At 41.6% G+C, this 12,267-nt stretch overlaps 1 protein-coding gene across 21 annotated transcripts in view; it reads left to right on the top strand.

Annotated features, from left to right (window-relative positions):
• Nucleotides 1-12,267, top strand: part of bt (projectin protein bent) — a 157,986-nt gene that overhangs the window by 139,483 nt on the left and 6,236 nt on the right. For 17 of the 21 annotated variants that reach the window (XM_069334528.1, XM_069334530.1, XM_069334529.1 and 14 more), the window contains 6 exons: nt 3,005-3,365; nt 3,721-3,947; nt 4,797-5,087; nt 5,566-5,937; nt 6,961-7,017; nt 11,317-11,423. In XM_069334528.1, coding sequence (XP_069190629.1) covers nt 3,005-3,365; nt 3,721-3,947; nt 4,797-5,087; nt 5,566-5,937; nt 6,961-7,017; nt 11,317-11,423 — 1,415 coding nt within the window. Of the gene's footprint in view, nt 1-3,004; nt 3,366-3,720; nt 3,948-4,796; nt 5,088-5,565; nt 5,938-6,960; nt 7,018-8,734; nt 8,789-11,316; nt 11,424-12,267 lie in introns of all 21 variants that reach the window. The other 4 variants (XM_069334519.1, XM_069334514.1, XM_069334524.1 and 1 more) reach the window with 2 other exon arrangements.

Raw genomic sequence — 12,267 nt, 5'->3', positions numbered from 1 at the left:
CACACACACACACACACACACACACACACACACACACACACACACACACACACACACACACACACACACACAGGGTTGAGAAGACTCTGCCCAACTTTAACAACAATAGCCTCAACAGATCCTGTGTTATATGCTCTCTCCTTTTTTTCACACTTTTTTTTGTTCTGGACTATATGTAGAACCATTTCTTATATTTTGTGTTCCCGACCCCTTGAGTTAACATACAAATGTCTTAGGTTTTCATCTATCACTAGAGTGCTTTAGTAGTGATATCTTATCATATTCTCAGACCTTTGTCATAATACTTTTTGTTTTGTTTTCAAGATATTATGCATACGTAACTAGCTATAAGAGGGAAACTACAGATTCTTTGCTCAGATAATGGCACCATTTATAAGACTTTTTTAGGCAATCAGGTTAGTTTCTTTACATGGACTTTACAGATTTTTTTAGCGTTGTATATGTAGTGAAAACTGTGCCAGATTATATGCCATTAGTATTTCCAGTTATTTTTTTTTTTTTATTATGACCCTCCTGGTAGGCTGTATTATTCTAAAATTTCTCAAACTATTTTATTTGTAACGGGAAACTTTTGAAGGTTTATGAAAATGGGCGTTTTATACATGATTTTGTAGGCTTAAATGTTATATATATTTTTTAAATACTCTATTTAAATTAAATTGTATTTCATTAGGTTGTCTTATCCTTTATGAATTATTGTACGTGCGGATTATTTCATTTTTATGTATGCTAGTTTTCAGATTTTCCCATCCTTCTTTCTTTTATTAATATATACAAGTTTGGCTTCATGTGATCAGTCAATTTTAATGTAGATTTTTGTATTAATTAATTGATTATAAGTACTTAGATAGTTATAAACTGTTTGAACACTCTTGTGGTATTCAACACATCACACACACACACACTGCAACCACACACACACACACACATATATATATATATATATATATATATATATATATATATATATATATATATATATATATATATATATATATATATATATATATATATATATATATATATAATTAGTCTTTTAGACTGAACTTATAAAATGCTTTATTTCGTTAGGTTAGGTTATAAAATATACGAATATTCATTTCTTTGTCTTTATTGAATGCTCTTCACGCACTAATTATACACGTTTCGTCCATACATATGGACAAGGTAGGTGTATGTATGCACCAAAGATGAAGACGCCAGAGAGTGTGGTCAAGGTGGTGAGTGGTCGCCCGTGTTGCCACCAGTAACCTTGGTCAACTGATTGATTGATAAAGATTAAGGCGCCTCCGAAAGGTGGCACGGGCATGAATAGCCCGTAGGACCTTGGTCGCACACGTCTGACCATCTTACAGCCTATGACGAACACATTCTCTGTTATATTATTACTGGGTATACATAAGCTGTCCACGTGTATACGTAGGCTGGTGTTGTTCACGTGTATATAGATAGCCAGGTGATGTCCAGGTGTATATACCGACCATCTTACGGGCTAGTCATGCCCGTGCCACCTCTTGGGTGGCTTAATCTTTATCAGTCATCAATCAGGCGTATAAATATATAGCCAGGTGATATCCAGGTGTATACATAGCCAGACGATATCCAGGAATATGCATAGCCAGACGATATCCAGGGGTGTACACAGCCAGATGATATCCAGAGGTATAAAGGAAATACCACAGCATATAATTAGTGTGTGTATCATGGGTGTATCTGTGTCATGTGTTTGTGTATGGGAAGTTTGTCTCAAGTTTGTGTGTTACATGTGTCTGTATGACTCATGTTACATGTGTCTGTATGACTCATGTTACATGTGTCTGTATGACTCATGTTACATGTGTCTGTATGACTCATGTTACATGTGTCTGTATGACTCATGTTACATGTGTCTGTATGACTCATGTTACATGTGTCTGTATGACTCATGTTACATGTGTCTGTATGACTCATGTTACATGTGTCTGTATGACTCATGTTACATGTGTCTGTATGACTCATGTTACATGTGTCTGTATGACTCATGTTACATGTGTCTGTATGACTCATGTTACATGTGTCTGTATGACTCATGTTACATGTGTCTGTATGACTCATGTTACATGTGTCTGTATGACTCATGTTACATGTGTCTGTATGACTCATATGTTTATCTTTTGTCAGATATTTTGTTTATCGATTAACCTTTCACTCCATGTGGAAGTAATTTTACCAGGAGAGATGCGTCAAACATTGCAAGTAAAATATATAAAAATGAGCAATGTTTATTTGTTTAACATAATTTATTTACCTGATGGCTACCGCTCCCCCCTTCCCCCCTCCCCCCTTTCGCTCTAGTGGCCTCGACGGAGACAGAAAGTTGGCGGCTTGTCAAAGCTCCCCGCCATTTTTTCGTATCAAAGCATATTGTCAAACTAGGGCTAAACAAAACTTGAGCCACTCTTACGAATGTATTTAGTAAAAAAAAAAAAAAAAAAGTAGGTTCCTTAGGCTTCCAGGGTTTGGCCTTAATTTAAACGCCGTTTTCTGTTGCTTGACAAAGACAAAATATTAATATAGTAATAAGATAGTATTTAATTTGTTGCTGCCATCCCCGCGGCCGATATTCCGATGTGGAATATTATTATATTCCACATATAATATGTGGAATATATACTTAATCATATTATTATATGATTAAGTACGTATCCAGGTTAAGCTTAGCGTTACTGTATCGAGCTTAGAGGAGGATTGTTGCTCTACTTGTACGTTTATAAGGAATGTTATGGATTAGTGGTTTGTGTGTTTATTGAAGAATGGTCGTAAAGTTGAGGCATATGTGTGTGTGTTTGTGTATGTATTACTTTAAGAGTGCTGAGGTTATTGCCTAGTTCAGTGATCACATTAGCCTTCCTAGTTTGTATCATTCACGTGTCCTTCAGACGTGTCCAGTAGAGGGTACTCCGAGAATGACCACTGTGACGCCGTTTAATTCCCTTTCCTACAGACGTTAAGCCCGAGAACATCATGTGCCAGACCAAAACCTCTACCAACGTCAAGCTCATTGACTTCGGCCTCGCGACCAAGCTCGACCCCAACGAGGTAGTGAAGATCTCGACGGGAACGGCGGAGTTCGCGGCGCCCGAGATCGTTGAGAGAGAACCCGTGGGCTTCTACACAGACATGTGGGCTGTAGGTGTTCTCGCTTACGTCCTCCTCAGCGGCCTTTCGCCCTTCGCTGGCGAGAACGACATCGATACCCTCAAGAATGTCAAGGCCTGCGACTGGGACTTCGATGAAGAAGCCTTCAGCAATGTTTCCAACGAGGCCAAGGACTTCATCCGCCGTCTGCTCATTAAAAACAAAGAGTGAGTCTTTCTACTGCTTGTTGCTCCAGTATTTTCTTTTTTCTTATGCATTAACAACAATTTATGCTTACACACGGACATATATCTATATATTTACTCATTTCATACCATCACTGCCTCAGCACTGTAGAGTTCCTTAGACAAGTCTAACTCATTCCAAGAGAAATATATTCTGATTGCCCATACTGCTTATCAGATCATCTGCCACCCAGAACCTCACTGAGCCCCCCAACCACTCCCCCCCCAACGCTGTCTCCCAAACCATCAACCCCCCCCCCCCCCACACACACCCAACTAACCCTCATCTTTGTGGAACTGGCTGCACCTTGTGGTAACTGTACGATGCCTCCTGCAGGAAGCGCATGACCGCGCACGAGTGCCTGATGCACGCTTGGCTCCGGGGTGACTACTCGCCCCGTCTGGAGCCCATCGATATGATGCGTTACATTCCCATTCGCGATAAAATCCGCGCCAAGTACAAGGAGTGGGCCAAGTTCCTCCTGCCCATCGGTCGTCTCGCGGAATATTCCTCGCTCAGAAAACTACATCTGGACAAATATAGGATACACGACACGCACTTCGGTGAGTTGTACTGCCTCTCTTCTCTCGCCTCCAGCCTTCCTCCTCCTCCTCACCTCACTACCTCCCTCCCCACGATCTCTCCAAACCCCCGCCTCATATAATATTATATATACACTGTATATAATATTATATATACAGTATATATGCTGTATCCTATTGAAGAGTGTTTAGTCTTTTCTGCCAAGCGTGACCCTCAGGTCTGGTCAGGGCCGGATCTAACTATTTTGGCTCCGTAACGCTCCGTACCGGGCCCCGCCCTCTGGTCAGTGGGGCTGTTTAAAGGCTAAACACATACATGTAGACACTTCATGTCATAATAGTATGTAATGATTATTTGTCAAAGATATAATATGCATAGTTTTGCCGAGTAATACATTGAGGCCATATTCCTATACTTATATAAGTTTAATTCCTTTTTCCAGAAAATAGCAATATCCGTAAAAACAGTCAAAAATTCTGAAAGCTTTTAATAAAATATTGATTATTCCAAGTATTTTTTTATGACAAAAGAAATTTGGTGGTGGTGTCCGTACCCCTCGGCCACGGCTCACTTGGCCTATTGGCTAATCCGGCCCTCTCGACAGTTAAATAATTAGATGTGAACGTTTTTGTCAACACATTTTAACTGTTACATTCTTGGATTATAAGGCTCATGCATGTTGTTTAAATTTAATGCTGTTCATATGCTAGTGTTGTAAAATTGTCTTGTATGCTTCTTTAACAAGGACACAAGACACCTGTGTTGTATTATGCCAGCATGGCAGTTGTTGACAATATACAATACAGACGCTGTTGACAACTTAGAGTATGGGAGGCCTGTTAGTTAATAAGTGTTGTGGTGTTCTTCAGACCGACGTCAATGCGCGCCCAGGTTCGTCATCCGGCCACAGAACGCCTTCACCTACGAGGGCCAGAGTGTCAAGTTCTCGTGCCGCATCGTGGCCGTGGCTGCCCCAACAGTCTGCTGGTTCCACAACAACATGGAACTCAGACAGTCTGTCAAGTACATGAAGAGGTACTCTGGCGAGGACTACTCCTTTGTCATCAACCGTGTCAAGCTGGAGGACCGCGGCGAGTATATCATTCGTGCCGAGAACCACTATGGCGCCCGCGAGGAGCCCGTCTTCCTCAACGTCCAGCGTGAGTATTCCAACATGGCCGCTCTCTTCATCCTCTTTACTTCTCCTCCATAAATTTTATTATGGTAGCGTCCTTATTTGCCATGTCAACTAAAATACTGTAAATTCAGAGGAGCAAAGCGATATATTACGGTATTATTCTAGTGCAGAATGTGCCACTGGGTTTATTTAGAAATAAAATTTTCAAATATTTTTACCCTTCTTTTCTCTAACTAATATTTTGTATTTTTTGGAGCAGAATGATACAAAAAATAATATAGGCCTAAACAAAATTGTATTTGATTAGTGGCACTAAAAACGTGAGCTATTGTCGTGTCGTATTGAATTTAACTGGATAAATCAGGCTTTCTTCATTTATTAAAGCCTCCTTGTTAGAGCATTTCCCCCATGTGTGCATCTTAGTCATGTGTTGGTGCATTCAGTAGGGAGAGTCTTAGACCCTACTGAGCAGGAAAGTAACCTTACGTGCTCCCCTTCAGCTCTACCGCCGGAGGCGCCACCGTACAGACCTCAAGAACAGATCATCCGCCGCCGACAGCCACTCACCTACAAGCTGTGGCAGGAGGAGGGTGAGGGCGCTCCAAGCTTCACCTTCCTTCTTCGTCCTCGCGTTATCCAGTGCCACCAGACTTGCAAACTTCTATGCTGTCTCGCTGGCAAGCCCGTCCCCACTGTCAAGTGGTACAAAGGTTCTCAGGAGCTCTCCAAATTCGACTATTCCCAGAGCCACGCCGACGGTGTGGTTACTATCGAAATCGTCAACTGCAAACCCGCTGACTCTGGCAAATACAGATGTGTGGCTACTAATTCACTGGGCACGGACGAAACGTCTTGTGTCGTCATAGTTGAAGGTATGTACTCTACCAGACTTCTTGATGTCGTCTTCAGTCTAGCAGGCCATTGTTTGCAAGTACTAGCACCATATAGTCATGACATTTGAACCTGGATATATATATATATATATATATATATATATATATATATATATATATATATATATATATATATATATATATATATATATATATATATATATATATATATATATATATATATTTAGGTTAGATGGAAAAAACGTCTAAATTTGGTTGATAATATTTTCAATCGGGTAACCTAATGTGTGAAAATTTCCTAATATGTATTAGGAAATTTATTCAAAATTTTGAATATGTATTTATAATGTAAGAGATTAATCCTGCATTATATTTCAAAATCTAAGTAGTGACCTAAGTAGTTTGTAGTTGTTTAAATTGATGCATTGTTATAATTTATTTTACTGTGTTTTTGGCCATAAGAAGAGCGTTGAACAGTAGTATTCGCACCTCACCTCACCAACTATTGCTCTCTCTAGTTGGCTCCGCGTCTCTTGCGTAACTCATTCTCTCTCTTTCTCTCTAGTTAGTTCTGCGTCTCACACAACTCATTCTTTCTAGTTAATTCCGCGTCTCTTACATAACTCAGTCTCTCTAATTATATCCGCGGCTCAAACTCAATTGTTTATCTTAATTTGCCCTCAGGTGGATACGAACGCGTAGTAATTTCAGCTAATCTTGCTATAATTTTCGAATTTATTGTTTTTTACGTATAACAAGCAAAACTAACATTCCGGCTTACAAGCACTGAGGAAGCGAGTACTGAGATTGGCTTTATGTTTGTTTCCAATATGCTTTATCACGAAGCTTTGCTTTGAGCAACCCATTCAGAGAGCTTACTTTTGTATTAATTATCTAAAGGATTTTTAAAGTTCTTCCTTAATAACACATTGCTTGTCAACTAAGTAACAAATGGGAGCAGCTTAGTAGCCACTATATGATGATAACCCTCAGATCCCGATATTAACTGATAGTTAACTCATTTTCGATTTCTCCTAAAAGGCGTCGGAGATCGAACCCAAGAACAGAAGACGCTGATGACTAATCTGAAATTCTCAGGTAAAGCCGGAGACGGAGTGTGTACTGGAGGTCGGGTTACAACCATCTGTGCGCCAGGGAGGCAGGGAGGGGGTGTATGTGAAGTGTATCGAGGAGGAGGGGCGTATATGTGTACTGGTATAGTAGGAGAATACTCACGGGAGACATCTCCCGTCACGCAGGGTGCAGTCGCACCTCCACAGATCTTCAGTATCAGCTCTTGATACTGGTAATGGCTCAAAAGGGCCACCACTTACGGGCTATTCATGCCCGTGCCACCTTTTGGGTGGCTTAATCTTCATCAATCAATCTTCATCTATCAGGGGAATACTGTAGGATGACATAGAGGCTTCACCTGATACACATAACGCGGTGTTGTCCGGAACTGTGTACCCTCAGGCACAGCAGTGCACAAGCATGACAAGTCAACGTGCAGACGTATCACAAAGAGGGAGAAATACACCTTCCGATATACTCTACTTCCCAGTGATTATACACCGAGTATACTATGATTCAATATTAAAGGGAGGACTAAAGTACATTTAATAATTGGTTAGTAAGCCAACCCGTGGTTCATAGGCCTTAAGCCCAACAAAAAATGTAATACATCCACACTGTAAGGTGTTTATTAATGGTCGGTGCATATAAACTTGATAGTTAACTTTAGGCCTAGACAAATGTCTAGGTACTAGGTATCAGGACAAAAGTACACGCGATCACTTTTTAATTCAACCAAACACTTTAAATCCGCGCGCTGAATGTTTACCAGCTCCCATACGCCGCACGCTACTCCCTAGCTCACACACACTACACCCCAGTTACCACACTGTGCTCCCCAGACTACAGTACACCACACTATACTCCTCAGGCCACACTACACCACACTGTGTGCTCCCCAGGCCACATATATACACACTAGGCCTCGCTCCATAACCCCCCCCCTCCCGTCAAGACACAGTTGGTTGTAACCGGGCTGACTGACCTGCCTGGTGTGGCTAGCACACTGCCGTCCCCAGGCGGGCGTTGTATAGCGTGTCCCGCTAATGCTTGTGCTCTTATATAGTGCATCAGCTGGTCACTGGCAGCCGCCTGTATGTCTCGTTGTAGCCATAGGGATCTATGATATAACCTCGTGACGAGGTTATTCATGATTCTCACATGGATCAGTGTTCAGTTAACATGATAAACAACCACTCCCTGACCGGTAATAATTTGGTTCACTCTCAACCACGAACTCTAACAATATATCATGGTTCCTCTTCTCCCCAGGACCAACTCCCTGGTGGGCCTCGCTGCTCACACCCCACCATATATTTTGTACATTTTTTCCCTGTGAAATTTTGGAAGCCACAGATGTTTATGGAATATAAATTAAATTAAATTACGCCGACCATGGTCATGTAAAAACTTAAATACTAATACTAATATATAAAAAATTAAAACAATAATATATATATGTATATATATAATGTATATATATATATTATATTAATTTTTCACAAGATTATTTTAATTTTTATATTTTAATGGACATGCCATCGCTGTCCAAAACCTTATAAATTACCTAAGAACTTGCCCCCATGCTAAAGACGTGCCCCGAGCGCCTGGCCCCCTGCAGGAGGCGAGGGCGGGCTTGCATGTCTCGGCGGCGCCTCCGCGAACACTAAAGACTCGTGTGTTTACTGCTTATCTAACACCCACTTTCTTGTTTTCTTTTTTTTCCTGCATTAAACCCAAGGTAATGAGGTAACAGACGAACAGACCCGCCTACTAAAGAATCTATCAAGTGAAGGTAATCTAAAGCAGCGTGGTGTGAGCCTAACCCTTGTCAGAGTCCTCACGACCTCAGGAATTACGCCCATTGACCACAAAAGTCTTTTTTTTTTAACTGTTCCTTAACCTGTGTTAACTTGTGAATTAAGCCTCCAGTTATCTTAGAATTCTTATGTTTTCGTTTATCTTGAGTAGATTTAATTTTTCGGATGGATGGCTATCGTACTTCCTGATGTCTGACACTGAAATTTGTTGTCTACCGAACTTAATGTATCCTCCATATTTAGCCATTAAATTGAGAAGGTCTTTTGTGTGGTTTGCAGTTAGGCCATAACCAGCATTTTGATGACCTAGCAAGAATCCTTCAATATAGGCGACATGAAGTTCCTTGATTAAGTGGAGAAGATTCTCTTGCTCCGTCCACATGTCTTGTACTGTTGGAGCTCCAGAAACAGCACCTAGCTTTACCTCACATATATCGCATCGGTCACCTTTATCTCTATGCTTCAAGTTACAACCTCCAAGCGCCTCAAAGCAATGAGGACTATGCTTATTGTAGCCTAGTGTAGCTTTATTATCTGAAGTAGTGACAGATGCATCATGGTTGTTAGTTATAGAAATGCGTAGCGGTAACATCAGTCCAGGTAAGACCAGACACTATGTGCATCGTGCTAGGAGGCTTGTGAGTTCCTCCCTGTTTATTTACGCTTGTGGTGACCTATATATACCCCCTGCACTGACGCCATTACTCTGTGAGTTGTCGCCGTGTCCAGGCACCGTTGTTGACCTAGTCCGTTCACAACCCATTGATCTTCGGTTCAGTTGCCGAGCAGTCCTTTCAGAATCCTTTCTCCTGATGCCTCTGTTCACATATCAGTATATTGGTACCCAGGAGTTAGACAACTGTCGTGGGTTGCAGTCTGGAGAATGACCAGTAGCTGGCTAGGAGGACGTCGATAAACTTAACAGCCTTCCTCTGCAGGCGATGAGTCACAATAACGTGGCTAAAGCTTGTTGATCAGACCACACACTAGAAGGTGAAGGGACGACGACGTTTCGGTCCGTCCTGGACCATTCTCAAGTCGATTGTGACTTGAGACAAGTCGACAATCGACTTGAGAATGGTCCAGGACGGACCGAAACGTCGTCGTCCCTTCACCTTCTAGTGTGTGGTCTGATCAACAAGCTTTAGCCACGTTATTGTGACTTATCGCCTGCAGTTCCAGTTAGGCAAACATGCCCTTAATCCTCCCTAATCTTAGGCCTTGCTGCAATGCGTGAGTTTGATCTTACGATGTTTAGATAGGATCCAGCACCTTCCTCTTTCGTCAGGAATGTTCATTTTGCCATGATAACTGACCGCAGTTGTCACGGCGGCGTCGGCAGCCTAACTAACGCGATCACTAAATCGCAGTGATTTAAAACTGTTGCTATCAGACGATGTAAATGGCTCATTACACAGAATATTAACGATATGGGGTAATGTTTAGCTTGCTATGTATTAAAGATCATGTATATTTATTAAATAAAGCGTAAAAGTGAGCTAAGTGGCTTCTGGTTCATACTGGAACCCAGAAGCTCTTTAGTAGACTACAGCGACCTCATATGAGTGATGACGTCACATGTTTGGTGTACAATATTTCCAGTTTTTTAAAATACTTTGAACACATTTTATATTTTGTACATGGGAGATATTTTTTTTATATTTTAGCATTTAATTGCAACCCCTTAATGTAGCTTATCTCCTCTCCCTTATGTTTAGAATTAGTAACTGAAGGGGGAATTAGCCATACAGGAATTCTTATATCTGTTGTAAATGAGTTATGTTTCTGGGTCCCACTGATGACTAGGTTGCTAATTATAATATTGGATCTCTGCCCTCAGTGCTCCTACATTTATCATTTACTGTTAAACACGATATTCGTTTTCAGAATAACGTAGCCTAGCCTACCATGGCTTATATCCATGTATATATCAAATACGGTAAGAGTTGCTCACTGTAGATCAATTTTGTTCTATTACAAATATACTCTCAGTGGAATCTGTATTTTCCTGCAATTATGACATGCAACATTGTCAAAGAGGAGCGCTAGCAATGACTAACACAGTCATTGCACTGTACACTGTCACAGTGTACATTGTCACAGTACACTGCATACAGTGTACACGCTCTGGTGCACCTGATGTCTAATATAAGTGTTCTTTTCGTTCCTGACTTGACCCTGCCTGCTGGATGGTGTTCCTCGTCTCCACACTACCCACCTCACTCGCACTGCTTCCACTACCCTGCCTCCCACCCCCACACTGCCTCCCACGGCCACACTGCCGCCCACCCCCACACTACCTCCCACGGCCACACTGCCGCCCACGGCCACACTACCGCCCACCCCCACACTGCCTCCCACGGCCACACTGCCGCCCACCCCCACACTACCTCCCACGGCCACACAAACTACAACATCATTCATGCCTACACTACCAATGACTCCCATGCAAAAAAAACTACGCCAACACAAACGGCTACATTCACCCCCCACACACCCATAGACCGAAGGTACATCGAGACGACAATCAAGGACTTGCCTCCACCGCCCACGCCAGCCATCAGAGTAGACGACACCAGTTCCTCCAGCTACTTCAGTTCCACACACAAGGTAAGTGGGCACTAGACGCCCCATGATGGCCTCCACCATACCCTTCCAAGGAGACCATCTTGGGTCAGCTTTAAACACCATACACCAAACTGAATCTTATTAAAAGACTGACCATATTAAGCCACAATAGCTTACTGGATCATGTTAAGACGCAATAGAATTTATGGAATAATTCCACACCATATTTAAATAGAGTAGGAACTTTGGAACCTCGGTAGGCCGAATTAGTGTGCAATAGATCATAGGGGGACTATGACGGATCATACTAGACTGTGCTGATTCATACTGGACTATGATGGACCATACTGGACTATGATGGACCATACTGGACTATGATGGACCATACTGGACTATGATGGACCATACTGGACTATGATGGACCATACTGGACTATGATGGACCATACTGGGCTATGATGGACCATACTGGACTATGATGGACCATACTGGACTAGAATGGACCATACTGGACTAGAATGGATCACACAAGACTATGACAGAGCACGTGGGACCACACAAGAGACGATATCAGACTACAGGTACATGGAGAAGGTCTGGCTGTACCAAAGTACAATTAATCCATCCCATATCCATAACCTAACCTGAGACTATCTACATTATTATTACAAACAACCTTTTGAAATATATTCATGAAGCTCTATTTACTTAGAAATAAGAAATTGCTTTTAGATGTATATATTTTTTTAGATAAGTTACCTAATGTTGAATTTTGTTAATGTCTCTGGAGATGTCTCATATTTCCTTCGATATTTCCAAATTTGCTGTTGAATGCGTTTTGGCTTTAACTCATTTCACAGTAACAGACATTTCTGTTTTCTCGATTA

The sequence above is a fragment of the Procambarus clarkii genome, chromosome 31 (assembly GCF_040958095.1).
Source record: "Procambarus clarkii isolate CNS0578487 chromosome 31, FALCON_Pclarkii_2.0, whole genome shotgun sequence".
NCBI classification, from domain to species: Eukaryota; Metazoa; Arthropoda; class Malacostraca; order Decapoda; family Cambaridae; genus Procambarus; species Procambarus clarkii.
Note: the sequence above shows the minus strand (reverse complement) of the source record. Positions and strands in the feature narration are given on the sequence as shown.